This window comes from Carcharodon carcharias, chromosome X, assembly GCF_017639515.1.
Source record: "Carcharodon carcharias isolate sCarCar2 chromosome X, sCarCar2.pri, whole genome shotgun sequence".
Taxonomy (NCBI): domain Eukaryota; kingdom Metazoa; phylum Chordata; class Chondrichthyes; order Lamniformes; family Lamnidae; genus Carcharodon; species Carcharodon carcharias.
In genome coordinates this window covers 24,685,439-24,711,782 of record NC_054507.1, presented here as the reverse complement: position 1 = coordinate 24,711,782, position 26,344 = coordinate 24,685,439, and the positions used below count along the sequence as shown (strand labels likewise).

General features: G+C 40.6%; 1 protein-coding gene across 16 annotated transcripts; it reads left to right on the top strand.

The window, feature by feature from the left end:
- naca (nascent polypeptide associated complex subunit alpha) lies at window positions 1–20,862 on the top strand. Of its 16 annotated transcripts, none has more exons than XM_041180220.1 (12): window positions 1–91; window positions 1,915–1,986; window positions 4,051–4,230; window positions 8,313–8,411; window positions 11,018–11,062; window positions 13,562–13,717; window positions 15,058–15,143; window positions 17,850–17,927; window positions 18,505–18,651; window positions 19,041–19,169; window positions 20,398–20,520; window positions 20,739–20,862. In XM_041180220.1, exons 2-12 carry the CDS (start codon window positions 1,917–1,919, stop codon window positions 20,751–20,753), a joined length of 1,128 nt encoding a protein of 375 aa, XP_041036154.1. In that variant the 5' UTR covers window positions 1–91; window positions 1,915–1,916; the 3' UTR covers window positions 20,754–20,862. The 16 variants fall into 16 exon arrangements, with proteins under 16 accessions (XP_041036154.1, XP_041036153.1, XP_041036149.1 ...); XM_041180219.1 differs by having other exon boundaries at window positions 13,469–13,717; XM_041180215.1 differs by having other exon boundaries at window positions 4,054–4,230; window positions 11,018–13,717.
- Window positions 20,863–26,344: the final 5,482 nt, after the last annotated feature.

Below are 26,344 nucleotides of genomic sequence, written 5' to 3'. Positions count from 1 at the left end.
ACCCGGAAACACAAGTGCGACCTTTTTAATATCTGTGTGAAAGAAGTCCAGTCTCTTTTCCCAGCCATCTTGGATTTGACGATCTGGAGCAGTAAGTGTCTGTGGAAAATCCGCTCCCATCCGTTTATTAAACTGTTGGCAACGGGCACAAATTTGGCGTTGTGAGGGAAAGGGGAACTTTATGCTTCAGATATCGTGAAAATTTACTGGTAAAAGTTGTATTAACGTCGTAGGTTCACAAAAAATGTGCGGGGCGATGAGGGAGGGGGCGGCAGCAATCTCGTGGTGTCCCAGCAGGGTTAGTTTAATGGTGGAGGGGGTAGGGTGGCTAAAAAGCCCAATAGTCGAGGTCTTAGCCCGAATGTGCTGTTTGAGGCTGTGGGTATATTTAGCTGGTTATCTGTTTTCAGATTATTTCTCAGTTTTTTTTAGTGTACTCATGTAGGCCATGAAAAGTTGTTTCGGCCATACCTTACGTTTTGAAGGAGCTCTAATTTGTAGGGATCCGTTTATCTGAGTACAAATCGTCTTTAAATATTTTTTGGGTTGTTATATTTTGTCCTACTCTTGAAATGTGATCTTCTAGGTTATTTAAGTTTATAAAGAAACTTCACGTATTTATACTTCATGTTGAATGCCACTCTTGACTACTAGGGTATTTTATTACTAACGATTGCCCATCAAGGTGCAAACTACCTCCGGATTTTTCAGTTTTGTCATTATTTCTGGAAGCCGCAATGAAATGCGACCGTTAAAAATACTTGCCCTTACGCTATGCTTCCCATAAACCTTAACAAATCTGTTCATAATATGCTTTTGGCAAAGACCAAAAACTCTGGTTGAAGAAAGCATTAGTATTTTTAAATCTAAATGATTGAACTCTTGAAATATGGTATGTAGTAATTGAACTCATAATGACGATGGTTCGTTTATTATGGCTAGAATATTCCAAGCTGCTAATGTGATTGACTTGACATTAGCTGAAATACATGTGTTTTTCATTTTTGAACTGAATCCTGTCTGAGCGATGAGATGACCTTGTTTGGTTCTTTTAGTTGTCTGTACTTGAAGTGTCAAGTGCGTGTAGCATTAATATAAACCAATAGGTTTCTGTAGCTCCAAGTAGAGGATTGTTGGTGCTTTTGATCCATGTGTACTGCACACTTGTAGTGCCACTTCCATCACACATTGATTTTCCTTATCTTTTCTTTCAAGCATAAGATGCTAAGTGACCTGAGCTGATAGGAGCAGCAGACAGAATTGTGTTTTGGCATAAAAACACAAAATGCTGGAAAGCACTCAACAGGTCAGGTCTGGATGTTGGTTGTTTCTATCTCTACAACTGTTACTTGACCAGCTGAGTGTTTTCCAGCATTCTGTTTATTTTATTTCCAGCATCTTTTGCTTTTGGCATGCTCCTTTCTGGTTCAGCCTTTGTGTATGACTTCCCTATTTGCTTGATTCACATGGTTATAATTTCTCAGCCTTTTGTTCAGTGTTTAGCTGAAATACCAAGTTTTAGGGTTGGTCTTTATGACTCTGACACAGTTTTAATTTGGCTATCTTTAATTTAGGCTTGGCCTTGTGTGCTTCATTCATTAGCTTTTAAAATTTGCTGTAATATTCCCCAATTAGCGTAATTTTTTGGGCACTGACTGTCTTCTGCAATGGTGAGTGTTTCTAGCGAATCCAGTTTTGCAGCAAACAGCAGTACATTTTGAATAATGCAAGTGTGACTCAAAGCTTCTGTATGAAGATTGTACTTTCAAAAACTTTTCCTATGGTAAGTTTGGGTAAACAAAAAGTTTGCCTTTGCAACAGAAATTCCTGGCAATAGTACTGCTACTTAATCCTTTATACTGATGTACTTACTTATGGCATGAGTTTCTGCTAACTAGATATTTTTCTGTCTAGAAATGCCTGGTGAAGCCACAGAAACCGTTCCTGCCACAGAGCAAGAAATGCAGCAGCCTCAAGCTGAAACAGGTTTGTATACATGTCAACTGTGCGTGAGGGATCCTTGTTAGCTGTTTATGGGTTTTGTTTTGCATTGTGCCAAACCAGCTTATATTTGGCTCGTTCATTAGGATCCCTATAAGCAGTGATCAAGGCTTGATACATTCATTGTGGGTCATGCTTAAATATTAGTGTAACCTCTCTGTTGACTTGTGGCTTTCAAGTACCCCCACCCTCAAATCAGGTTAAGTATGTTTTAAAGTTCTGTCGTCCACACTTTATTCCCATACCTGGTCCATTTCCAGATTCCATTTGTATTCTCCTTCCTCCCTGCACACTCTAAGTCTGTTTCAAGTGACTAAATGTCCAGCAAGATTGGTATTATACCTCAAAATGCTGAGCCTTATTTACATATTAATGGAAAATAAAACATTTATAAGTGGAAGGCAGGTTTCTGCACCCATCCAATGATCAAGAGCGAATGGTGTGCTGACGATTAGAAGGTATCTGCGCCTGTGTGTTTTTAAAATAAAAGTGATGACTTTTGCCAGGATGTACATTGTGACCATTTCCATATGGGCCATTTCCTGGGGAGGAGGTGAGTGAAGTAGTCATTTGGACTGCAGCACTATTATTTGAATTGAATGTCAGATGCTGTCTGTTAATGCCTCGGTGAGACTTCTCTATTATTGCGAGAAATTGAATAGTCAAGATGAATGCAGAAGCTACCAACTATTTCCTGGGTGGGAGAGTGGGCTTTTAAACGTATATAGTAAGCTGACTTGCTAATCAAAAATAGTTAATGTTAGTACCCTTAGTCTAAACTAGTCTGTACATGAGCATTTTCAAGTGGTGCTTTTAAAGGAACAAATTTATTGTAACTTAATTTTTAGTTATGAAGTGTAGCCTTTTTAACTACTAAGTTCCTCCTTTTCAGAAAGATTATCTGCATAATAGAAACAGACATGCATTTGTGTGTTGCTGGCTTTTCAGATTTTTTTGCACAGGTTTGAGGTATAATACCACTGCAGGGCTCTGGTTGCAGGTTGCAAAATATTTGAAATTGAGTTGCATTTCATGTGTAAAATAGTGCAGTTTTATGCATTGCTTGCTCCTTGCTGTGGACAGTGCTTGCATGAACATTTTGAGCACTGAGATGCAGCTCTGCGTGTAACTGTTACAAAATGGCAGCCATTGCATTCTGTTCAAGCCTTGAACACTTGGTGCATGAAGAAACTTCATTGGGATTAATTTGGGGAGATTGTGGTGAACAGCAAACACAGTCTTGATGCTGCTCTGTAATTTTACACAAGTATATAAACTGGGTGTTGGACAGGATTTCTAATGCCATGCTTTAGTTTTATTTGGTGTTAAAGGTTAAGTTAACCATTTATACTTGTACTTGATTTAAAACAATGATTCAGTACTAGTAGCCACTATAAAAAGCGGATCAATAGTGAAAAAATTGGATTTTTTACATTGATTATTTAAATGAGATGCTTATTCTTAAGTGACAATTTGATTTAGTGTAATGTTGCTGTTGGATATATGTCTCTAAAACTTGATGTCACTGTTGGAAGCACGCAACCTTTGCTCAATCCTTATGAATCAGCCTTCAGGGCTGTCAAGTTGTTATCATGCATTCTGCAATGGATTAATACTAATTCAGTTAAGTGACTTTGGGCTGACACAAGTTGAGGGTTATGCAGCACACAAGCTGTAAGTTGAGCATTTTCTGCAGCCAAAAAAGTACAGTTGTAAACATCTTTCACTATATATGCACTTATGGTGTTGATGCAAGACTACTTTGTAAACAGGTTCTCTCTTGGGTTTTTCACACTTTGTACAACCATTTAAGGGGCAACTGGACTACTAGATAAGTATTTACTGAGCACCTGGTGGGAAGCTGATCATTTTACATTCCATCATGTAATCAGACCACATTGTTAATGCATGTGTTCATTTGGTGTCAGGATTGATTTTTCTCATGGGGGCCATATGGGGCATTCAGACCCTAAAGCAGGATAACTTGCACACCTGGGCAGTTTTGGCTTTATATTGGCTGCTTGTAGTACTGTCCCAAATCCTTTACAGCAGAAGAACACAGTGATGTCAGCCCTTCTCCTGCCTCTGGGGGAGAAAGCACTGCTCCAAGCGAATTGACTCCAGCTACTGACTCAACAGAATCGGCTGTTACTGAGGTGGCAAGTGAAGCTTCCCAGACTGAAGCCACCACTGAGAATGCAGTGTCTCAGGCTGTTCAGGAGCTTTCAGGTGCGTTGTTGACAGTGTTAAAATGGTAGCTTTGTCACCATAACCACCTCTAGTAGCCAGGTTTTATGTTTGGATTCTAACTACAAAAGTTATTTTGCAGCTGCTGTCTTAAGATCCCTATTAAAATTAATGCCATGTAATAACCTTTTGTACAAGTCCATTATGTATTTTATGTAGAAGGTACTACAGTAGCAGTAAAGGGGTGTGGTGAGTTCTGTCAGGTGCAGGCAAGTGGAGTTACATTAGTTTTCAATGTGAGAGAATGCCACAAGTTTCTTTTTGAACACATACTTCATGATGCATGCCACTGATAACTCTTCAAATCTTTATTATAATTAAATATCACTGAGTTAAACTGATTCAGGCGAGTGAAGAACTTGCATTTATAAAGTACATTCTCATGTAAGGACATCCCTAAAGCACTACAAAAAATGAAGTGCAGTAACCCTGCTGATGTAGGAAAATGTGTTGGCCAATTTGCGCAAAATAAGCAAGTGGGCTTGCATTCATACAGCACTTTTTCTGTTGGGATGGCCCAGAGTCCCACATGTGCTAAGAGCTACTTTGAAGTGCCATCATTAATGTTTAGGCAAATGCGGCAACTGATTTGCGCAAAACAAAATACAATGTACATGAGTTTTAGCTGCATGAAGGGTGGTACCATATCTCCGGATATTCCAAAGTACTACTCATATTAACTATTTTGCTTATGTAGGCAAATGCGGCAGCCAACTTGCGCAAAATAAATTAGTGTATTCAAGACTTAAGTGGAGTGTGCATAGTGCCTTATCCCTAGGGCTGTGCAAAGGGCTTGCATGCAAAAGATTACCATGAAGTTCAGTCACCAAGCAGGTAAATGTGGTAGTCAATTTGTGCAAACCAAGCCATATGGCGTGGGGAGAAAACTTGCATTAATAATAGTGCTGCCATTTGTGATTCCCAAAGTGGTACACAATTTATTTTGAAGGCAAACCATTGGAATGTAAGCAAATGCAGCAGCCAGTTTGCGCTAAGCAAGCATCAGTGGTGAAGCTGATGTGGTTATCACTATAGCTGGTCATATTTTTGCTGGTCTTTGGCATTGTGCCATTAAATTATTTACCTCAACCTTCGAAACACACATGGGAGGAGGGGGCCTGTTTTTCTGTCTTATTTGAAGTGCAGGTTCAATGGAGCATTCGCTCAGTACGGCACTTGGGTATCAACCTAGTTTCGTGACCGAGCTGGAATTCAAGGTGTCTGGAACTGCTGTGTAGCCAGCAAGTCTGGCCGTTCAGGAGAGCAGAAAGGAGAGTGCCATAGAAAACAGTGTTTAAATGCCCCTCACAACTGCAGGCACAGGAACAATTTCGCACAATGCTTTTCTCAAGCTGTATTTGATTAATGGTAGAATTTGTTATTTGGATCTTCCTTCTCTGGGGGGAACGGTTCCCAAACTACTGCATCTATGTGCCCTTTCCTGGGTCAGTTGGGGTGGTGAGAGCGACGCAGATAGAAATTAAGGTACAAATTAGGGATCAGATATTGCCCAGATTTAATCAAGGTTTGTCGGCCTTCATTGTTCATGACACCTATTGAGTAAAACTCAACTCAGGTTAAATGAGTAGCAATCTGAGGGAAGGTTATTCATCATTCTCTGATGGCTGGACTTGACTGAATTTTGTTGTTGACTGTCCAGCTGCATCGTGCTGTAAGAAAAGCAATGCCCTAGGGTGACTTTTTGCTTTCAGTATTAGGTGCTAGATGTTGTGTAAGTGTAGATGAGTTGATTTTAGAGAAAGTAACAGCTAGAGCGTGAATTGCTACAGTTGATGGTTGTCATCGCTTTTATTTGTCCAGTGAGTTTGGGTGCTTTGCTCTTGTGATGGCTGTTCTTCTGGAGCTGAAATATTTGAAAATTGGCTGCAAACAGAAAAACTTGAGCGTGATTAAATATTCAAAGCAGATTTGAGGTGGCTTTGTAAATTGCCTGTGAGAATTGGACAATTTTTTTTTAAAAAGGCTGATTTGAGTGACGAGTGAAATGGTAGTTTGCAACCTCAGATGAGGTTGCCTTACTTGACTACAATTATAAAATGAAATTAGGAAGCACTTCATGCAAAGGGTGGTAGAAGTTTGGTACTCTTCAAAATGGCAATTGATGCTATTAATTTTAAAACAATTTTTGTTAACCAAAGGTGATATGGGGCAAATATGAAAATGATGCAGATCAGCCGTGAATGGCAGAAGAGGCTAAAGGGGCTAAATGGCCTCATGTTATTGCATTTGTGGGGCGGAATATTAGATCTTTCAAAGGTTACCAAAGGCTCTATGCTAATCCAGAAAGTATTTTGTTCTGTCAGGTCTTTAGCCATGTCATGCTTCTGTGACTTAGCTGATTATTACAAGAAACAATGGGTGTGCAGTAATCTGAACTGAATGAGGAACTTTTTTTCATTTAGACCTTGAGCCAAAAGTGTCTATTCTTTTTTATCTAAATATATCTGTAAGTTGTCTTGTTAGCCATTTATTAACCTTCAGTTGTTACAGAAAATTTTCCATGACACTGCTGTAATGATTTCCGATGTTCTAACAATTTGAAGTTTACAGGTTTATCCTTTTGGACCTCTATTTTGGTACACTGCCATGTTGAATTGCTGCAAGTTGTAACCTGTGGCACTGTATCATTGGGCTCTAAAGCTTTGAGACAAATAATTAACTGGCCTACAAATAATCAACTCTGCATTTTGTTTTGCAGTGCATTTATACTAAAGTGTACATCCTGGATGAATTTTAGCTTTGTGTTGGTTATGTGTGTGTACATCTGTTTTAGGGAAATTACTGGGACCAAGGATTGGGTCATAGCTTAATATATTTAAAACCCTTGCAGTTGAAGAGAAATATCGGTTTAATTTTGTGACCTTTTTTGGGGAAAGAGGTTGGGGAGAAAACAAACACTATGTTGACGCTACTGAGCAGAAATTACATTTTAGATTTCCCCTTCCCAACCCACCACTAAAGTTGCAAATAGATTGTTATTGCAAATTCAGTACCCTGTGAACTGGCATGCAAATGGGAAATATAGACATTAGAGAAGATGAAAAAAATTTAAAACAGGAAAGACTGAACAGGCTGGGACTTTCCTTTTTTTACATAATGGGTAAGAGGTGACCTTGTTAGAATCTTCAAAAACCTCTAAAGGGTTTGATAGGTTTTCTCCAAGCCTACCCTTTCTACTTTTAGGGAATCCTAAACTAGAGAGTTAAATATGAAATCATCGCTAATGAATCCAATAAAGACTTCAGGAGCAACTTTTTTTTTTAAACCCAGAGTGAGAATGTGGAACTCGCTACCACGTGGAGTGGTTAAGGCAAATACTTTAGATTTCCCTTAAATGCATCTCTGAAGGAAAATGGAATTTGAAGGATATGTTGATGGGGTTAGATGAAGTGGGGTGGGTGAAGGCCATGTGGAGCATAAACACTGAGGGACCAGTTGGGCTGAATGGCCTTTTTCTCCTCCGCTAATTCTGTGGCAGAATTCTTCACTGAAGCCATTTGTTTGTTAATGATTTTAGATTATGGGTTATCAGATTCCTTTATTTCACTTAATAGTACGCTATACCTGTTGCTATGTATTAATGATTTCTGAAATGAAAGCACTTTTTTTCTTTGCCTGGCTGACACACTTGTTTTGAAGTTAGATACTTCCGGAAATCTCATCCTCTTTGCATAGAAAGGCTTTAACCCTTGCTGTAAACTAGGAATGTGAACTGTCCCTTGAGAAGACCACTACCTTCCACTGTTGACCTGTTTGTTTTTTTTTTAATACTTTGTACAACATGCTTTTAAATTTGGTTTGACAGGTATAGTACATATTGGTAAGCCCAGTCAAATGCTACAAATGATCAAAGATGTTATAAAGCCCATCAGAAATGGAGTATGCAAACATGTTAACTCAGTTTGTTTCTTTTTAAAGGTTTTGGCTTCCTGGTGTAATTCTCAGTGATTTAATGTGTATGTGCAAAATATCTGGGTTTAATCTAGACTGTAAGTTTGCTTTTAAAGTTTGTCTGTAACTCATGTTATCACTCAACTTTCTAGCTGGGGCTGGTGCTCCTGCCTCAGAAGCTCCTGCTGTGCCTGATGCAGTCCAAGCACCTGCATCCCCCGTTTCTCCTGAGAAGTCTGTTCAAACTGCAGGTAGACTGACAATAGATGACATCTTAAACTAACAGTGATCTGAGACTTGCAGTTCTGCTAACAACTTCTTGTTTGCTCTTGTGTATCCTCAACTGTTGTAACCACTCCATTTGAAGTGGGTGATGACTTGGGTTTACAGTCTTTTCACCTCTGGATTCAGCCCAGACTGGGATTATGGTTTCTTGTGACAGTAATGTGGATCCTAAAGTGAAATGGGTTTGACCAGTTGATTCCAGCAATGTAAAACATGGCCTAAAACTGCCTAAAATGAATTGTTGATCTTAACTCTGGCTCCTATGGGAACTGAAAACCAGACCAAATACAGTTAGAAGTGCTTTATCTGAAGTTTGAGTTGAGAGATCTATTTTGGCAATGTTGGGAAGCTTTATTCTGCATTTTCATGTTTTCTGTCTGACCTGGTAATACTTGATGCCAACTTTGCCAAAATTGAAAAGCTTAATTTCCCTAACTTCAAACGCACAGTAATTTAAAAACGATTTAAATTCAACTTTATTCTAGCTGTAACTGCATTGCTATTACTAAATTACTACACGTGGTCATGGTTTTTTTTAAAAAAACCTTTGAGAATGGTGGCTTCAGCTAAATTCTGGTTCTGCAGTTACTGGTCATCTTCTGGGACCTTGTTCAAGTGTCTGTCCTGAACCAAGGTAGTTCTCTTGGTTATTTGGTTCGAAGGACATTGTGGCTGAGCCTCATGCCAGCTTGTTCTTTGATATCCATACGTATATACTTTCTAGGTGGGATTGCCAGGCAACAATCAGAGGGGTGTGGGACCTAACTTTCACTTCCTCCTTGCCAAACTCTATCCCAGAGGCTAGGTGTGCTTCAATGCAGGCATGGCTGAGATCACAGTCCAAAGACAAATCCAGAAATTTCCCTGGTATACATACTGTAGTAATGCCATACGCTGTACATGCCATTGGAACAGCTTGGTTTAAAAAAAATCTAGTTTGTGCATATTTAAAACTATTCCATACTAAAGATGGCTTAGAAATGTGCCTTGGGCGTTTGAATAAAAATCATGATTGCGTATTGACGGCCACACTATTTGTTTCGTATGTACAGATCCATAAAAGGGTCCAATCAATTTAGTGTTTTGAAATCCTTATTCCATCAAGAAACTCAAAATGCACAATTGGTTAATGCCATGTTGATCATTCAGTATGTGACCAATATAACGTTTATTTTACACTTAATGTGGGGGTGTGGGTTTAGAATGTTTTCCTATTTTCTATCTTGTCTTTCTATTTTCTGTAACTTTCTTCTGTTTCTTTACTACTGAGTGTTGTCAATAGGCTTGTTTAGCAAATTGGAAGCAGTGCAATAAGATTTGTTTTACTTAAACCAATGCACTTTAGTGATTAGATCTCTTCAATTGGTCACATGAAATTATTACCATCACCACAATGACAGGCTAGACACCAGAGCACTTGAAAGTTTTTTTGACAGACATGATTCATTTGAGTGGGCTATTCTACTGGGCTATCTTCCACTTTTTCCTGTTGTTTATGCTGGCCTTTAAAGCTGCAATCATCAGCTATCAAGTTTAAAGGATACTTATCAGCTATCAAGTTTAAAAGATACTTGCCATTTTTGTGGGGGGGGTGTTATTAGTGTTGATGAAATTGTACTTGCACAATTAGATTTCAAAAAGTTGTATGCACCAAATTATAAAGGAAGAATGTGACAAAATATATGAAGGCATAAACTTAGAATGGATGTGTACATAATTGGCAAATGAGTTTCAATAAAGTGAAGTATGAAGTGGTGCATTTTGTTAGCAAGACTAGAGACTCCACACTGCTAGGATATTAGTCTAAATGAGGGTAGAGGAGCAAAGGGACCTAGGGATTCAAATACACATCACTGAAATCAGTGATGCTGGTTAATAAGGCTATTTTAAAAAAGCAAATCTAGCTACTGGTGTTCATTGCTAGTGCACAGAATTGGAAAGCACAAGTTATGTTTGATTCTGTAAAATTTCACTTATGTTAAACTTGGTATAAATCACTAGGAGTACTGCACAGTTTGATCTCCATGTTATGAAAAGGATATAGCCATTGAAGATGCAAAGATGATACCGGAACTAAAGTCGTTTGTATCAGTAAAGCCTGAGCAGTCTGGCTTTCTTTGAGAAAGCTGAGGGTTGATCTGATTGAGGTCTTTTAAACAGTAGATGTGGAGAAAATGGCGATCAGGGAGACCCAAGACCAGAGGCCATAAATACAAGGTAGTCACTAATAAATCCAATAGGAATTTCAGGAGAGAATTTAGAACTTTCTATTATAAAGAGTGGTTGAGGTAAATAACATTGACCCATTTAAGAGTCAGCTAAATAAGCATGTGAGGGAGAAAGGATGAGGATATGCTGATGAGTGAGATGGAGGATGGGAGGTTGCTCGAAGGCAACATAAATGACAACATAGACCCGTTTGGGTAAATGGCCTGTTACTGTGGTGTAGATTTGATTTTTTTTTTTTTTTTGTAGTTAAGTACATTTTTTAATGGAAACGTCATACTGAAATCCTAATGACAACACTGCTCTTTATGCTCCTATTGATTTTTTTTTTGGTTATCTTCAACAGCTACTATTGAAACCTGTTCTGAGCATGAATCAGTTTCTTCAGCCAGTGAGTACATACAGGCTGAATATGAATCCAGCAGTGCCAATGAGATGGAGCTTTCAGCTGCTACTGATTTGCATGGCCCTGGTCTTCAGTTTCCATCCCCCCAAACCGCCACCAACAATCATTCTTCACCCCTTTTATCTGCTTCTGTGCTACCTCTTGTCCAGCCTCCTTTTGAGGTCCCTCTCTCTTCTCCTATCCCTCTTGTTTCTACTGAGGTGCCTTCACCAACTGCTAGCCCTGCCACTGATCAGCCACCATTATCTGCTGACTGTACTGATGCTGTTGATAGGTTGCCTTCCTCTGACCTGGTTGCTACTTCAGTTATGCATTCGTCTGCTGACCCAGTTGCTGCTGCCACTGTTGATCAGTTGACTTTGCCCACTGACTCAGCTGCCTCGCCTGGGTTGACTCCATCTGATAGTACTGCTGCTCCATTGAACACTGAAATAGATTCTGACTTAAGGCTGTCTGCACCTGACCAGATTGCTGTTGCCAGTGATATTCCTTTGCCTGTCTGCACTGCCACTAGTGTAACGTCAGCTGATGCAGTTGATGGCCTCACTGTTGATCAGCTGCCCTTACCCACTGACCCTCCAGCAACTCAACATTTGACTGAGCCGGAAGCAACTGCTATTTTGCCTCCATCTCCAAAGGATACTAATGTTGCTGCTGCTGATCTACTTTCCTCTGACAATATTGCAACAGTTGCCATTGATCAGGTGTGTTCTCTCACTGGTCTTCTCATTTCCTCCACAAATGGTGAGCAGTCTTCAGCTGATACAGTTGCCATTCAAGGAGAACTGTTTTCATCTGACAGTATTCATACAGCTACCATGCCATTGCCTGCTGATACTATTGCTGCTGATGGTCCACCTTCATTTGACCATGTTGTGCCTTTGTCTATTAACTCCATTGCTGTGCCAATAGATCATCAGCTGCCTTCAACTACTGACCCTGCTTTAGTTGACCTTGTTGATGGACTGCCTTTGCCTGCTGACTCTGTTACCACCAACTCTGGACTTTCTGCATGTGACAGTGTTATTGCTACCGCTGCCCTTCAGTTGCCTTCATACATTGATCCTCTGGTTGCCTCTGGCATGGGCTTCAAACTTTTGGCTGATGAAGTTGCTGAAAGTGCTGCCACTGCAACTTTATCCAGTTGTGCTATTGCTACTCCAGATGGGCTGTCTTTATCTGACAGTATTGCTGTTGCTGTAATGCCCTTGGCCGCCGATGCCGCTGGCCAGGCGCCCTTGGCCGCCGATGCCGCTGGCCAGGCGCCCTTGGCCGCCGATGCCGCTGGCCAGGCGCCCTTGGCCGCCGATGCCGCTGGCCAGGCGCCCTTGGCCGCCGATGCCGCTGGCCAGGCGCCCTTGGCCGCCGATGCCGCTGGCCAGGCGCCCTTGGCCGCCGATGCCGCTGGCCAGGCGCCCTTGGCCGCCGATGCCGCTGGCCAGGCGCCCTTGGCCGCCGATGCCGCTGGCCAGGCGCCCTTGGCCGCCGATGCCGCTGGCCAGGCGCCCTTGGCCGCCGATGCCGCTGGCCAGGCGCCCTTGGCCGCCGATGCCGCTGGCCAGGCGCCCTTGGCCGCCGATGCCCTCCTGGATCCTGTTGTACATTCACTTGATTCTGCTGCCATTGTAGTTGATCACTTGACTTTGTCAGCTGTCAACATGGACAAGAAGCCTTCATCTGAGCCTATGGCTAATGATCTGCCCTTATCTTCCACTAATACTGTCACCCTGCCTTTGCCTATTGATACAATTGTTCCCTCTGGGCTGTCTTTAGCTCAAACTGTGGCAGATGTCACAGGTACTGCACCGTTGTCCACTGATCCCATTGCTTCCAGTGCTACTGATAATCTGCTTTCAGCAGTTGGCCCTCCAATAGCCTCCATTGATACCACTGACCTGCCATTGTCAGTTAATCCTCTGGTAGTTGCAATGGATGAGTTGTCAGCTAACCCTCTAGTTGTTGCCCCTCTGGCAACTGAGGTACAAGTTGCAGTACCTATGTACACGGCTGAGCCATCCTCAGCCATCAATGCAACTGATGAGCCTCATTTGTCTACTGGCCCTGTAGTTGATGATTTTTCTGTGCACCTTGACATGCCCTGTGATAAGCCACCTATGCCTGCTTTTGACCAGACACTGACTGTAGTCCCACCTGTTCAACTGCTTCAATCTCCTGACTTGTCTGTTTCAGAGCTACACCCCCATGTCATTGAGCTAACCTCATCTGACCAAGTTGTTCAGTGCACTGACTTGCTTCTGTCTCTTGACCCTTCTGTTAATGCACAGCTTCAGCCTCCCCTGCATGCTGCTGCCAAGCCGCCACCATCTCTGACTGTTGCTGATTGTCCACCTCATGAAACACTTTCATCCAATGAACTTTCTTTATCGTCAGAATCTAGAGCACCTGTCACTGACTTTCCATCATCTTTCACTCTTTCATCTGCCTCTGATCAACTCACTACCCCATCCCCTGAATCATCTTCAGCTGCCCAAATTGATGATGATGATGAGATGCCGCCATTGATTTCTGCTATCGACGAGACTCCCCTCCGCGAAGCTCCTGCCCCACCTGTCATTGAGAAGGCAATTCCCAAGACTGCTTCAACTGGAAAGGAGCCTGTGGTGAAGCAGAATGATGAGGGTATTTAGTTTGGTTGAGGTGTGCATGTAGTAGCGTCCTGCCTAGTTTGAACTGGGAAGTAAAGGCTTGTCCTATAAAAGTTCATGTTTAGGAACGGCTAACTTTTAAGTGAAGCACTCGACTCTGGAGGAGTGTGTTGTTGGAATGTATTTCTTCTGTCCTCCAGCATGAATGGGGCAGCTTAAAGTTAGCCCGTCCTTCTACAAAGGGAAGTGATGTGGTATGAAATCTGTACTTTATGTAAAGTATATGATCCAGAATAATTTCAGCTGTTAGCATTAACTATTTTATCTCGTAAAATGGGGGAAGGGAGAAAGATAAGTTGTAACTACCAAATATTGCATGTCCTCTTTGAATTTATCAAATGCATCAGTTGTCTTTGGTAATTACTTTCATTTGGGGAAGTGCTTTCTTTTGAAACAGGTCAACTACATAATGTACAAATTTCAACTGTCCACAAGGTGTTTAGAGCTTGCGTACTAATGGCAACATGGAGTCCGCCTTTTTTATATTTTTTCTTTCACAAGTGGGACTTAACAATTGAGTGAGCTGGTTTTGAATAGGTTAATCAACACAATTAGTACACTAATCTGTATTAACATCTTGTCACACATGCTAAAACTGGCCTGCCTCCCTCAACCTGTGAATATTTGCAGTACACTTGGTTCTTTATATATATTATGCAATTCAAATGAGGACCATTTGTGTACACTGCATACCCAAAGCTTGGGGCAAACTTGAGTTTGCTTTTATTTTAAACCCGAGTGTTTTGCAAGTTTGTTGGCCTATTTTCTACACACAGGATGAGTATTGCAGGCACGAATACGGAGAATTTACGACACGTGTATAAGTTGGAGTGTCGTCTGCTACCAAGAACATTCACGCTAACCTTTTATTGCTTTTTAGCTTTTATTGCATGGTGTGAAAGCATAACTAGTAGACAACATTGTAATATCCAGATCTGTTTTTCTCCCTTGCCTACAACAGATTGAAGGTAAAAAAAATTCCTGTAATGCCACAAAAGGTGTTTTTTATTTAAAACAGTGTATCATTGGGTTCTGAGGTTTGTTGCTTATGGCTTTGTAGAAATAGATCAACAAGTCAATATTGCACCCTTTTTTAAATAAAACTGTTGTATAAGGTTAAAGCTTTAGTGCACAAGTTTACACTTTTTCTCCACCTTAGCATGGCTGCCTGTTAAACATGGTTATGGTAATTACAATAAAGTGGTGTTCCTCACATTTTTCCAGACAAGTATCACGCTTTCTTTGAAACCCACTAAAGTGCCACAAACCTAGGAAATGTGCAGAGTTCTGTATTAAATATATGACGTTTTGTAGGGTCTGGGACAGAATCGGACAGCGATGAGTCGGTACCAGAACTGGAAGAACAGGATACAGCGCAGTCAGCGACACAGCAAGCTCAGGTGTGTCTGCAAATGTATGAATATAAACACCCTGTAACCCTGTTTCAAAAGGCAAAAAGTCTTTACTATATACAGTCCTATCTACTGTCCTCACTCCTCCAGTTTTCACATTTTTGTTTAGGTACATTTCCACAAACATTTTCCATGGGATGTGAGCATCACTGGCATTTGTTGCTCATCCCTAATTACCCTTGAGAAGGTGCTGATGAGCTGCTGCCTTGAACCACTGCAGTCCATCTGGCATAGGTTTTTGACCCAGTGATGCTGTAACAGTGATATATTTCCAAGTCAGGATGGTGAGTGGGTTGGAGGGGAACTTCCAGGTGGTGGCATTCCCATGTGTCTGCTGCCCTTGTCCTTCTAGATGGTAGGGGTCGTGGGTTTGGGAGGTACTGTTAAAGGATCTTTGAGTTACTATAGTGCATCTTTTAGTGATCATACACTGTTGCCACTGTGTGGCAGTGGTGGATGAGTTGTCAATCAAGTGGGCTCTTTGCCCTTGATTGTGTCAAGCTTCTTGAGTGTTGGAAGCACACTCATCCAGGAAAGTGCCGAGTATTCCATCTCGCTCCTGACTTGTGCTTTGTTGACGGTGGACAGGCTTTGGGGAGTTGGGAGGTGAGTTACTTGCCCAGAATTCCTTGCTTCTGACCTGCTCGTATAGTCACAGTATTTATATGGCTGATTTAATTCAGTTTCTGGTCAGTGGTGACCAAACCCCCCCCCTCCCCCCGCAAAAGGATGTTATGGGTGGCGGGGGAGGGGAGGCAGCGGTAACGGCATTGAATGTCACAGGGGGATGGTTGGATTCTCTTGCTGGAGGTGGACATCAGCCCAAACCAGAATGTTGTCCAGGTCTTGCTGCATGCATGAATGGATTGCTTCGTTATCTGAGGAGCCACTGCAATTGTTAGTGAACATCGCCACTTCTGACCTTATGTTGGAGGGAAGGCCATTGATGAAACAGCTGAAGATGGTTGAGCCTAGGACACTACCATAAGGAACTCCTGCACCGATGGTCTCCAGCAACCACAACCATCTTTCTTTGTGCTAGGTATGACTCTGACCAGTGGTGTGTTTCCCCCCACCTCCCCCATAAATTGCATCAGTTTTACTAGGGTTCCTTGATGGCACACTTGGTTAAATGCTACCTTGATGTCATGGGTAATCACTCTCTCCTTACCTCTTGTTCAGCTCTTTTGTTCATGTTTGGACCATTTTGGCATATGGATTTTGTGTTGCTGAACTAAATACAAGAGGAGGTCATGAATAATATATCTAATTCCACTCATGGTCATTTATTTGCCACTTGTTGCCGCACTCGTCCATTCGGCTCCAGTTATTTGCTTTCTCGTGACATTGCCTTCCTAACTGAAAGGGGATCTGCATGTGTATTGAGCAAAAACTGCTACGTAGTGTAATTTAAATGTTGAATCATTTTGTGTGAAGGGGCTGAAGTTACACACTGCACCTTTGCACTAACGTTTACTGCACTAATCCTTTCATGTATATTGCTGAATAATAAAGGTTGAAAGTTTTTTGAGACAATTGTGTAATTTTCTTTTTGTGAGTGGAATAAAAATTGAAGTTATTTTACCGCTTTCAAGAGGGGAAAGAGGTATGTGCTGAGGGTGTGATTGATATTGACTATGCCCAGCTGGCAAGGCTTCATGGCTTGGCATATCCTCTGCCTTTGTGCCTAGACACACCCAAGATCTGGTGTCAACCAATTGTGGCTTAGAAGTTTGAGCACAAATTGCGCGCATAACTGCAATATGTTCAAGTCTCCAAGCTTTCTTGCATCTGTCCATTGAATCCTCTGTCCGAATCTTTGCCCACAAAACTGACTACACCCCCTCGACTCTCATGATTATTGTACAATTGTGCCTATTTGTAGAGCGGTGGGGTGGGCCATCTTAGCATTGTGACCAGATTTTCGGGCACAGTAAGGAAATTGGGAGTAATCTATCCTTGCTGTAACCAGCTCTATTTTCTGTTTGCTTCGATCTATTGTTATGGCATAAGTTACATTATATACAAGACCTATTTAAAAATTGAAAAGCTTCCTCAGTTACTGGTTCTTGAAATGTTTTTGGTTAATGTTTGGAACATTTATTTAACTCCATGTTAAAAGTCCAATTAGTTATCTAAGTTGACATTTTAAACTCAACAAATAAATGTATACTGGCATGGGTTTTGCATTTCCTTGGGCCACAGCTATTCATGCTAATTTCTGATTCATGTCCATGTTAAATTCAAACATGGTCTAATCGAACCGGGAGGGTACTTTGTCTAATTTGCCACTGTCAAATTATGCCCCTGCTTTGGGTGCAAGTTCCTGCTTGCACCCATGGAGGCAACTTCAAGCTGCGTGTGTTTTGAATGTGGGCTGTTTGGCTGGAGACACGGACAGCACCATCATCCTGTTGATAGTGCGCTCTTTCTGGCACTAGATAACAACCAGGGATAGGAATTTTTATTGCTGCCTTAAATGAGAGCTAGCTTCACCGCTCAAGTCAAACTTGGGACCCTTGTGGTTTGTATGACCCCATACCAGTACATGTGCACTTAACCATAGCTATAGAGATGTCCTTGTGTGATATAATTAATAGAAACAGGTATGCTTAGATTGAAGTTAGTCTTGTGTGGAAAATTTCTTTACTGTATGTGACAATGATTTAATTACTTTTTCCCCTTGTTTCAAAGCTTGCAGCTGCAGCTGAAATAGATGAAGAGCCAGTCAGCAAAGCAAAACAGAGCAGAAGTGAAAAGAAGGCAAGGAAAGTGAGTAAATATTTCTTGCAGTTTATGCAAGCATAAAGATGTTCATGTTCTCTGCTTACTGGAAAGTTGACACCTGTCTGTACTATGTTTTGTGCAAGATATAATGGGTTTCTAGCAAGAAAGTAGTGGTTTCGCCATTATTTTTGGTTAATGCTTGGAGCATTTATTTAACCCCATGAGATTATTGTACGTCTATATTAGGATAGTTAGCTGGTGCACGGATTTTCTATTACAATTTCTTAAGAGTTCGTGATATTGGTTTGTTCACCAGTTGGGCTCTTGAACCGAGGCTGAGCTTCCCATAAGAAAGCCCAGAGTCAGCTTCTGTCTGTCCTGTAACCAGCCACTGCACAATGTTACTTTTAAATTTTCACTTTGTTTCTGGTGAGGAGTTGGGGAGCAAGAGTGTGATTCAGGTGTTCTGCTAAGCAGCTCCTCCAACTAAATTAAAACTCTTTGCAACCAGTGCTTTATCCAGACATGCAAGATTTTTTTAAAAACAATTGAACAATAACCTCATTAGGAAATGTGAAATTCTGGTGTAATTGGAACTTCCTTAAGTCCTTTTTTTTTGCAGGCGATGTCAAAGTTAGGGCTTCGCCAAGTTACTGGGGTAACCAGAGTCACGATAAGAAAATCTAAAAACATCTTGTTTGTCATCACAAAACCAGATGTCTACAAGAGCCCTGCATCAGATACCTACATTGTTTTTGGTGAAGCCAAGGTAAACTAACGTGAACGTCTGTAATATTGTGGCTTTTACTGAACTTCAAGTCTCTTTCCAGCAAAATGAATAGCAATGAAGGTCCTATAGTGAAGCTGAGATCTTATTGACGCTCATTGCAGACATGGCCAATTTCTCCCTTTTCCTTATACTGATGTTCAGAGATATCTGAAATAATCAGTGAAGCTACACTTTACATAGTTGGGCAGCCCTACAACAAACAGCTTTTTAGTGTTCTTTCCTCCCTTGATACACTCTTGAGTCTATTGATTTTCTAATTCTGCTCATCCTATCTAAGGCTGTTGCTTTTAAAGGGTGTTTTCTTGCAATGTCAAAGTGATGGTTTTTCTGCAATAAAAGTAACTTGATGTTTATGCATATCTGCCTAGATTGAAGATTTATCTCAGCAAGCTCAACTGGCTGCTGCAGAGAAATTCAAGGTACAGGGAGAATCTGTGGCCAATATCCAAGAAAACACACAGACTCCAACTGTACAGGAGGAGAGCGAAGAAGAGGAGGTATGTTTATCTGCTACTATTGTCATGAGTTTTCTGTTTAGACTACATGCTACTACCCATATCTGGTATCACTTCATTCTTGATCCAACCAAACAGATGTACATGCCAGCAACGATCACAGGTGCGCCTTGAACCAGGAACAGCAGGAGGCCATTGAACGCCTAGAGTCTGTCCAGTCATTCAATAGGATTGTGGCTGATCTGTATTTAACTCCCATTTACCTGCCTTGGTTCTGTAATTCTTAATTCCCCTACTTAACAATCTTATCAATCTCAGTTTTGAAATTTTATATTGACCCTCAACCTGAACAGCTTGTTTTTGGGCAAGGAGTGGAAACATGGGGTTTGTGGGGAAGAGTTCCAGATTTCCAGTTTCCTGCAGAAAATATACTTGATTTAACATCAGCCCTCACCCTGTCTTTCTTCTTCACCCTCCCTCCCTCTACTTGGAAGGATTGCAAGCATAATCTATGAAACCCCATATAATTTAACCCTTTAGTTCTGCTCACTGCACCCCTCATAGCTGGTATATTATTCCTGAGGCGAGGTGCTCCTAAACATTTGCTGCTTTAAATATCAAATAGCCTGGTTTTCATATTTTGGCAATTTTATCCTCTTCCCCCCCCCCCCCAAAGGCACATGGGTTCTTTGGCATTATCATCCTTTAAGTGACTGGCTGTCTGTTCATCTGTACTCCTTAACTGAGCATTGGCAGACTACGTGGAGGGCAACACAACTCAGTCTAATGCTGTCAAAAGTGGACAGTGATCGAAAATGTTTGGGCCCGGGCACAATTTGTCTAACTCAGCTGAGACAAAGCTAAAGCCTACCTGTTGTGCATGACCCACCAACATTAATAAATGATGTTGGCTATTGATGGGGGGTGGGGGAAAAAGAGACCCAATGGATGTTTTAAGCTGCAGTAAAGGAGCACGATTGCAGTTGAGAATTTTGAGCCGTGCATTGACAGATTAAATTTAGTTTGAATTGAAGCACCGAAACATAGTTTGTAAAGCTCCCACATATGTCCAGAAATCTTGTGTTATTTGCATATTTTTATTTGAAATAACTTGTGAATGCTGTGATGTGCTATTGTAAACATATTGTGCTATTTATAAAGGTGTAAATTTACCTTGTGCTTTCTCGTGGGAATGGTGTGCGGCCTGTTTGTCTAAACAGGAAAAAGAAAATTGGAGGAAATGGGAAATTATTATTTTTAATTTCTTTAGGTTGATGAAACTGGTGTGGAGGTCAAGGACATAGAATTAGTCATGTCCCAAGCCAATGTGTCTAGGGCTAAGGCTGTCCGAGCATTGAAAAATAACAACAACGATATTGTAAACGCTATCATGGTAAGTTCTGTTGTTTGCCTTTTTTTAATGTGTTCTGGGGGGGAAGAGAAAGTTGTAATAATTTGACTTTACTCCAATCCTGTCAGTATATTAATTTTACTGTTGGAATTGACAATCAAAAATAGCTGTTTCCAAATTTATTCTGCTATTGTAACTTTAAATGGTTGAATGTGAGGCTGATTATTGTATGATTTTTGATAACTCTTTTATTTTTGCAGGAGTTGACAATGTAAGCGTCGGAAAATGCAGGAGTGGGTACCAGTCCCATTGGTGCAGCTTCAGTACATTTGTACCATTTATATTGAAAAACTTCAAATAAAAATGTGGCTTGAAATAGTTAAATGTATTCAGACTGGTGTGTCTACTCCTTGTGAAAATTTAAGTACTGAAAAGTGTTCCTTTTGTAAGTAGGTGCAACATAAAGATTGGAATAAAGCTTGGGGTTTGCACTTCTGCAAACTGGTAGAGTCTGTAAATGTTTTGATGCAGGTAAAACATTGCATGACTGCAGCATTAAGATCATTTTCTGGTGTTATGACCATGTAATTCAAATGAAATTAACACTGGATACATGTATGTTAATTCTCATGGGACACTGACTGCAACCTTTAATGCAGATTTGTGCAATTTTAAGAATAGATTAATCAGGGCTTCTGGTTTTGATTACTTCACTCTGATGTCCTAAAGCTTAGTTCTTGTCATACATATTTCTTAATTTATCTGGGCATTGAGTTTATCTTGTTATAAAGGTAATGTAAGTATAAAACATGGAGTGAACAAGAGACTGTTTGTTTGCCATCTTCCAAAGCAAGAACTTGAAGATATATAGTGGAACTTGTCCTAGAGCAGCAACAATATTAACGAGTGGTGCTTGTGAAATGATTTTTACCGTTGCAATCTAGTTACTTGAGTATTATGTTGTCTTGTAGATTACTAACCTGTCTTCAGCCAATTCGATTCACTCCACGTGATATCAAGAAACGGCTCAAGGCACTGAATACTGCAAAGGCTATATGAGCCCTGACAATCCGGCAATAGTACTGAAGACTCGTGCTCCAGAACTTGCTGAGCCCCTAGCCAAGCTGTTCCAATACAGCTACAAAGCAGGCATCTACCTGGCTATATGGAAAATTACCCAGGGATGTCCTATACACAAAAAGCAGGACAAATCCAACCCAGCCAATTACCACCCCATCAGTCTACTCTCCATCAGTAAAGTGATGGAAGAGGCCATCAACAGTGCTATCAAGTGGCACTTGCTTAGCAATAACCTCCTCACTGACACTCAGTGTGGGTTCCGCCAGGGTCATTCAGCTCCTGACCTCATTACAGCTTTGGTTCAAACATGGACGAGAGAATTGAACTCCAGAGGTGAGCTGCCCTTGAGAAGGCAGCATTTGACCAAGTGTGGCATCAAGGAGCCTTAGCAAAACTGGAGTCAATGGGAACCAGGGAAAACTCTGCTGATTGGAGTCATACCTAGCACAAAGGAAGGTGGTTATGGTTGTTGGAGGTCAGTTATGTCTATTCCAGGATATCACTACAGGAGTTCCTCAGGGTAGTGTCCTAGGCCCAACCATCTTCAGCTGCTTCATCAGTGACCTTCCTCCCATCCAGGGTCAGAAGGTCAATAAGTGCTGGCCTAGCCAATGATGCCCACATCCCATGAATAAAAAAAATGCAGGCTTTCAAATGCTGTTTAAATAGATTAATTTCACCATCAGTGCAGGTACTGCATGATGTGCTTCATTTTTAGTGTATTGGAAAAGCCGAGTCTTGTCTAAATGAGCTTTTGGTTTCTGGATTGGGAACGGATAACTGTGTTGTCAAACCTATTGTCCTACCTGCTTTTGTCGAGTGCCAATTGTGCTCACTGCGATGATTCTATTATGAAAGCTAGGCAGTCAGAACCAAATGAGCCGTGCTGGCATTGCTGTAGTCAATTGATGACAGTTTGGACAACTTTGCCAACTATTATTGAGGAAAATTTGTAGGTACAAGTTTGTACTCTTGGTGAAAGTGTGGCATTCTCTAAAACCAGACAATTTTGTTTCTTGCATTAGTGTTGTTTAAATTTGCCAAATAAACAAAATGCTTATAGATTTCATTGGTTGCACATTCAGTGAAAAGATTCAAGTTACTGAACTGCACTTCACATCTCTAATACTGAGTTTTCAACATTACTGCACTGGCACAAAGAATATCTCGCAGCTCTCCATTCTTATGCGTTCTGTGGCAGTTGACTTGCAAGCATCAAGGAATGAAAAGAGATCCACGATTTTAACCAGTGCTGTGAAGTTTTCAGTCAAATATTGGTGTTGCTCCTTCACCTCCAATTCAGAGGTTCATGGTTTAAACCGCACTTCAAACTTGCAAAATCAATGCAAAAATCAAGGCTGACAGTACATTTATGAATGTTGCCTTGATGGGGAAGCTGATCTTCAGATGAGATGTTATCCTGAGGTTCCATCTGTTTGTTTAGGTGGCATAACGGCTTCTATCATTCCATTTGAAAAGGAGCAGGAAGCTCTTGGTATTTTGACCAATGCTTCTCCATTAACCAGTGGCTAAACAATTTCGCAGCCTGTTAACTTGTGCGCAAAATGGTTGCTTATACTGCATAACAATGACTACACTTCAAAAAGTAACTCATTATGTGTGAAGCACTTTGATGTTTGGGAGGTGCTCAAGTTCATTAACTGGCCGAAACATGGCTATAACTAGAACAGTCAGATTTGCATTCAACAGTATTGCACTAACACTGGATGCTATGAATAGGTCTAAAATGGAAGCTCAATATGGAGCTACCTGATTCAAAAGGTCCTTTAATTGGGGGGTTTAATCAATTTCATTACCTGTTTTTAAATTTTAAAAATTCATGCAGTTTAAGTATCTTTCTCTCCCAAATTGTGCGCTCTTTTTCTCCTTGCCTTGCGAAAAAAATAAACTGACCAGACTAGTTTGAAACGGGGGTTGATGACAACCAATTTACACTTGAGACTCCTCTCCACTTCCAATAATCCTGTACTTTAGTGTGAACCCTCTTGTATTGTAACCCTTAAACCTCCATGAGGCATGTCCAATAAAGGTTCTATTTGCGTTCATGCTGTTTTTATTTGCTGTTGTGCTTTTATTTTTTGTTGCTGTGAATGAGAGGTGAGTTTGAATAGATTCTAATACTGTCTACATCAGAAGTTATGGCAAATAACTTACATATGAAATGAGAATTTAGGTTTAGTTGCCTAAGATTTGGTTACTTTTGCATTAGACCATGTATCGTGGATCAATAATGCATTGGGCCTTGACCAAAGTTGTTTAGAATTGGCTGCTAGAAGGTAAACAGTGGGTTTAAGATTAATTTCCTGGGAAGATGTGACCGTAACAGAAATTAGCTCATGTTGGTTTGGATTAAGGGCAGTTAATAACAACTTAGTTCAATTCTTAACTCAATGATCAGCATTCCTCATCACTAGTCTTAAGAGTAGTGATAGAGATGCAACTTAAAATGTTAATCTTGAATTTTGCACTACTTTGTAATGGTTTTGGTGTCAAAAAACTTTTGAAAAGGAAACTCTTGATTTTTCAGTAACTCTGCTTTCTGTAAACCTTTGTTAATGGGTGTGGTTTCTATAGCCCCCTCCTCAAACCATTGTGCTGAGTTGTACAATCTGATCACAGCTGAAATGGTGTTGGTGCTACGTTATTTTCCCTTTGTCTAGAGGCAGATTCTGGACACACTATAAATTGACTCCTGTTGGAAGCTGTCTGGGTGTTAGATGAAGACATTTTTTAAAGCTGTGAATAACTCTTCTGCCACCCCATGGCTTAATAATATGAGGTAATGAAGAATGGCCACTTGGCACTTGTGGAGCTATCCACTGGCATGAATCACCAGCTTTAGGAGGGCAAGGGGTGTAACTAAATTTATATTTGAAAAATCCTATTCTGGATCATAGTTTGGAGTGAAAATACTGATTGCTTTTCGTTTAAAATTTACTTTGTGACAGAAAATGAAATGAGGTTTGGAATTGTTTCAGAAATGTGTAAATTTTTATTAATTTTATCAACACTGCTAGCTATGAAGGAGGGATGCTTTGGCTACTTGACTTAAACTAGCATATGAAACTGAGGGAGGCCAGTTGGTGTATATGGTTTGGACTTATGTAGAGGGGGGTGTAATTTCAAATTTTGCACATGAGCCAAAGCTTGGAAATGTGAACAGAGAAGGACTTCTAAAGATCAGGAGAATGGTGAAATGGGCAGATACATAGACAAAATTTAACATGCATGAAATCCATTTTTGGAAGGAGTGGTGATGAACAAAATGGTACCATTTTAAAGGTGGTTCAGGAATGGAGACCTAGAGGTTCACATACAAATCTTTGAAGGTGACAAGATAAAGCTGTTTTGAAGTATACAGGAACAGTGGTGTTATAAAAAGCATTGAATGCAAAAGCAAGGATGTTATGATATCAAGCGCCCATTTAGGCCTTAGTTGGAATATTGTATCCAGGCATTGGAGGAGGTATAGAGATTTACCAGAATGATGCCAGGAATGAGGAACTGAATTATGTGGAGAGATGAGAAAAGCTGCGATCATCCTTGAGGTAGAGAAATTCTCAAGCTAAACTGCATAAGCTCAAAATGCAAAGAAGTGATTTATAACTTACCTCAACAGTCCTGCAGCAAAATATCAAGCTAAACTGGCCTAGGCTTTTTAAACACAGGGTTGTCTTGTGCCTTTAAGTGAAAATAGTGAAGGTTCATGTGAAATGTTACTTTTTTTAAACATTTTTTAGAAATTAGAAATGTTATTGAGGAATGTGATTTGGTTCACCCTTCTATTGGTAGGTTCTGAGGATTGACTATTTTTATGTTAATATTTTGTTTTCCAGTCCCTTTCTTCATTTCTGATCTGTTCCTTTACTTTTTTGAAAAGGTTACTAAAGTAGTAAAACAGTGGAATGTTTATGGACGTTTATGTTGATTTCTAAAGTACCTCATGAGAAACCAAGTTGAAACTCTGAATTGAAGGCAAATCATTGACCTGTTAGGAAATTGTCTCCTGCCACTGAGTAGACAAACTGGGCAGATGCCCTAATAGGTAGGATGTGCCTAGTGCCCAGCAAGGATCTGTGGGCTTCAACTTACCTTCAGGCAGAGCACATGAAGATAAGATCCTTGGCTCATAGTCATTTCAGAATAATTGATCCTGTGTCACTCTTTTCATTTGCCAATAATCCAAGTTTCAAGCTCTGAAGTTTACTGATGACCCAGAGATAAGTGGCATTGCCAAGAGAATAGATGAAAGCTTAAAATTACAAAGATATGAAATGGAATGAATAAAACTCTGACAAATGGATTTCAATATAGGCAAATGTAAGGTAATCCACTTTGGGCCTAAAAGGATAGAACTGTACTTTCTAAATGGTGAAAAGCTGGGAACTGTGAAGGTCCAGGTGCTTAAATCATTAAAATGTTATGAACTGATATAGAAAATATAAACTAATGGAGTTATGGTCTTTATATTTAGAGAACTAGAATACAAGCAGATAGAAATTATGCTATAGTGATGCAAAGCTCTGGTTAGACCACACCTGGGGTACTGTGAGCAGTTCATCTGGTGCGATGCCCAGGATATGTTGACCTTGGAAAGTGTATCATAGATTTACTAGAATGAAACCTGGACACTCAGGGTTAAATTATGAGGTGAGATTGTACAAATTAGGGTTGTATTTCCTGGAACTGACAAGATTAGGAACAGAGAGGAACTATTGGTTAGGGAGTCTAGGATGAGGTGGAATGGTCTAAAAAAAAATTGGAG

Excerpts from the sequence above, each read along its gene's own strand:
- naca (XM_041180213.1), top strand. The coding sequence starts at position 1,917 with ATGCCTGGTGAAGCCACAGAAACCGTTCCTGCCACAGAGCAAGAAATG. Across the intron at positions 17,928-18,504 it reads GTGAAAAGAAGGCAAGGAAA|GCGATGTCAAAGTTAGGGCT; the intron begins GTGAGTAAATAT and ends TTTTTTTTGCAG. Across the intron at positions 19,170-20,397 it reads AGGAGAGCGAAGAAGAGGAG|GTTGATGAAACTGGTGTGGA; the intron begins GTATGTTTATCT and ends TAATTTCTTTAG.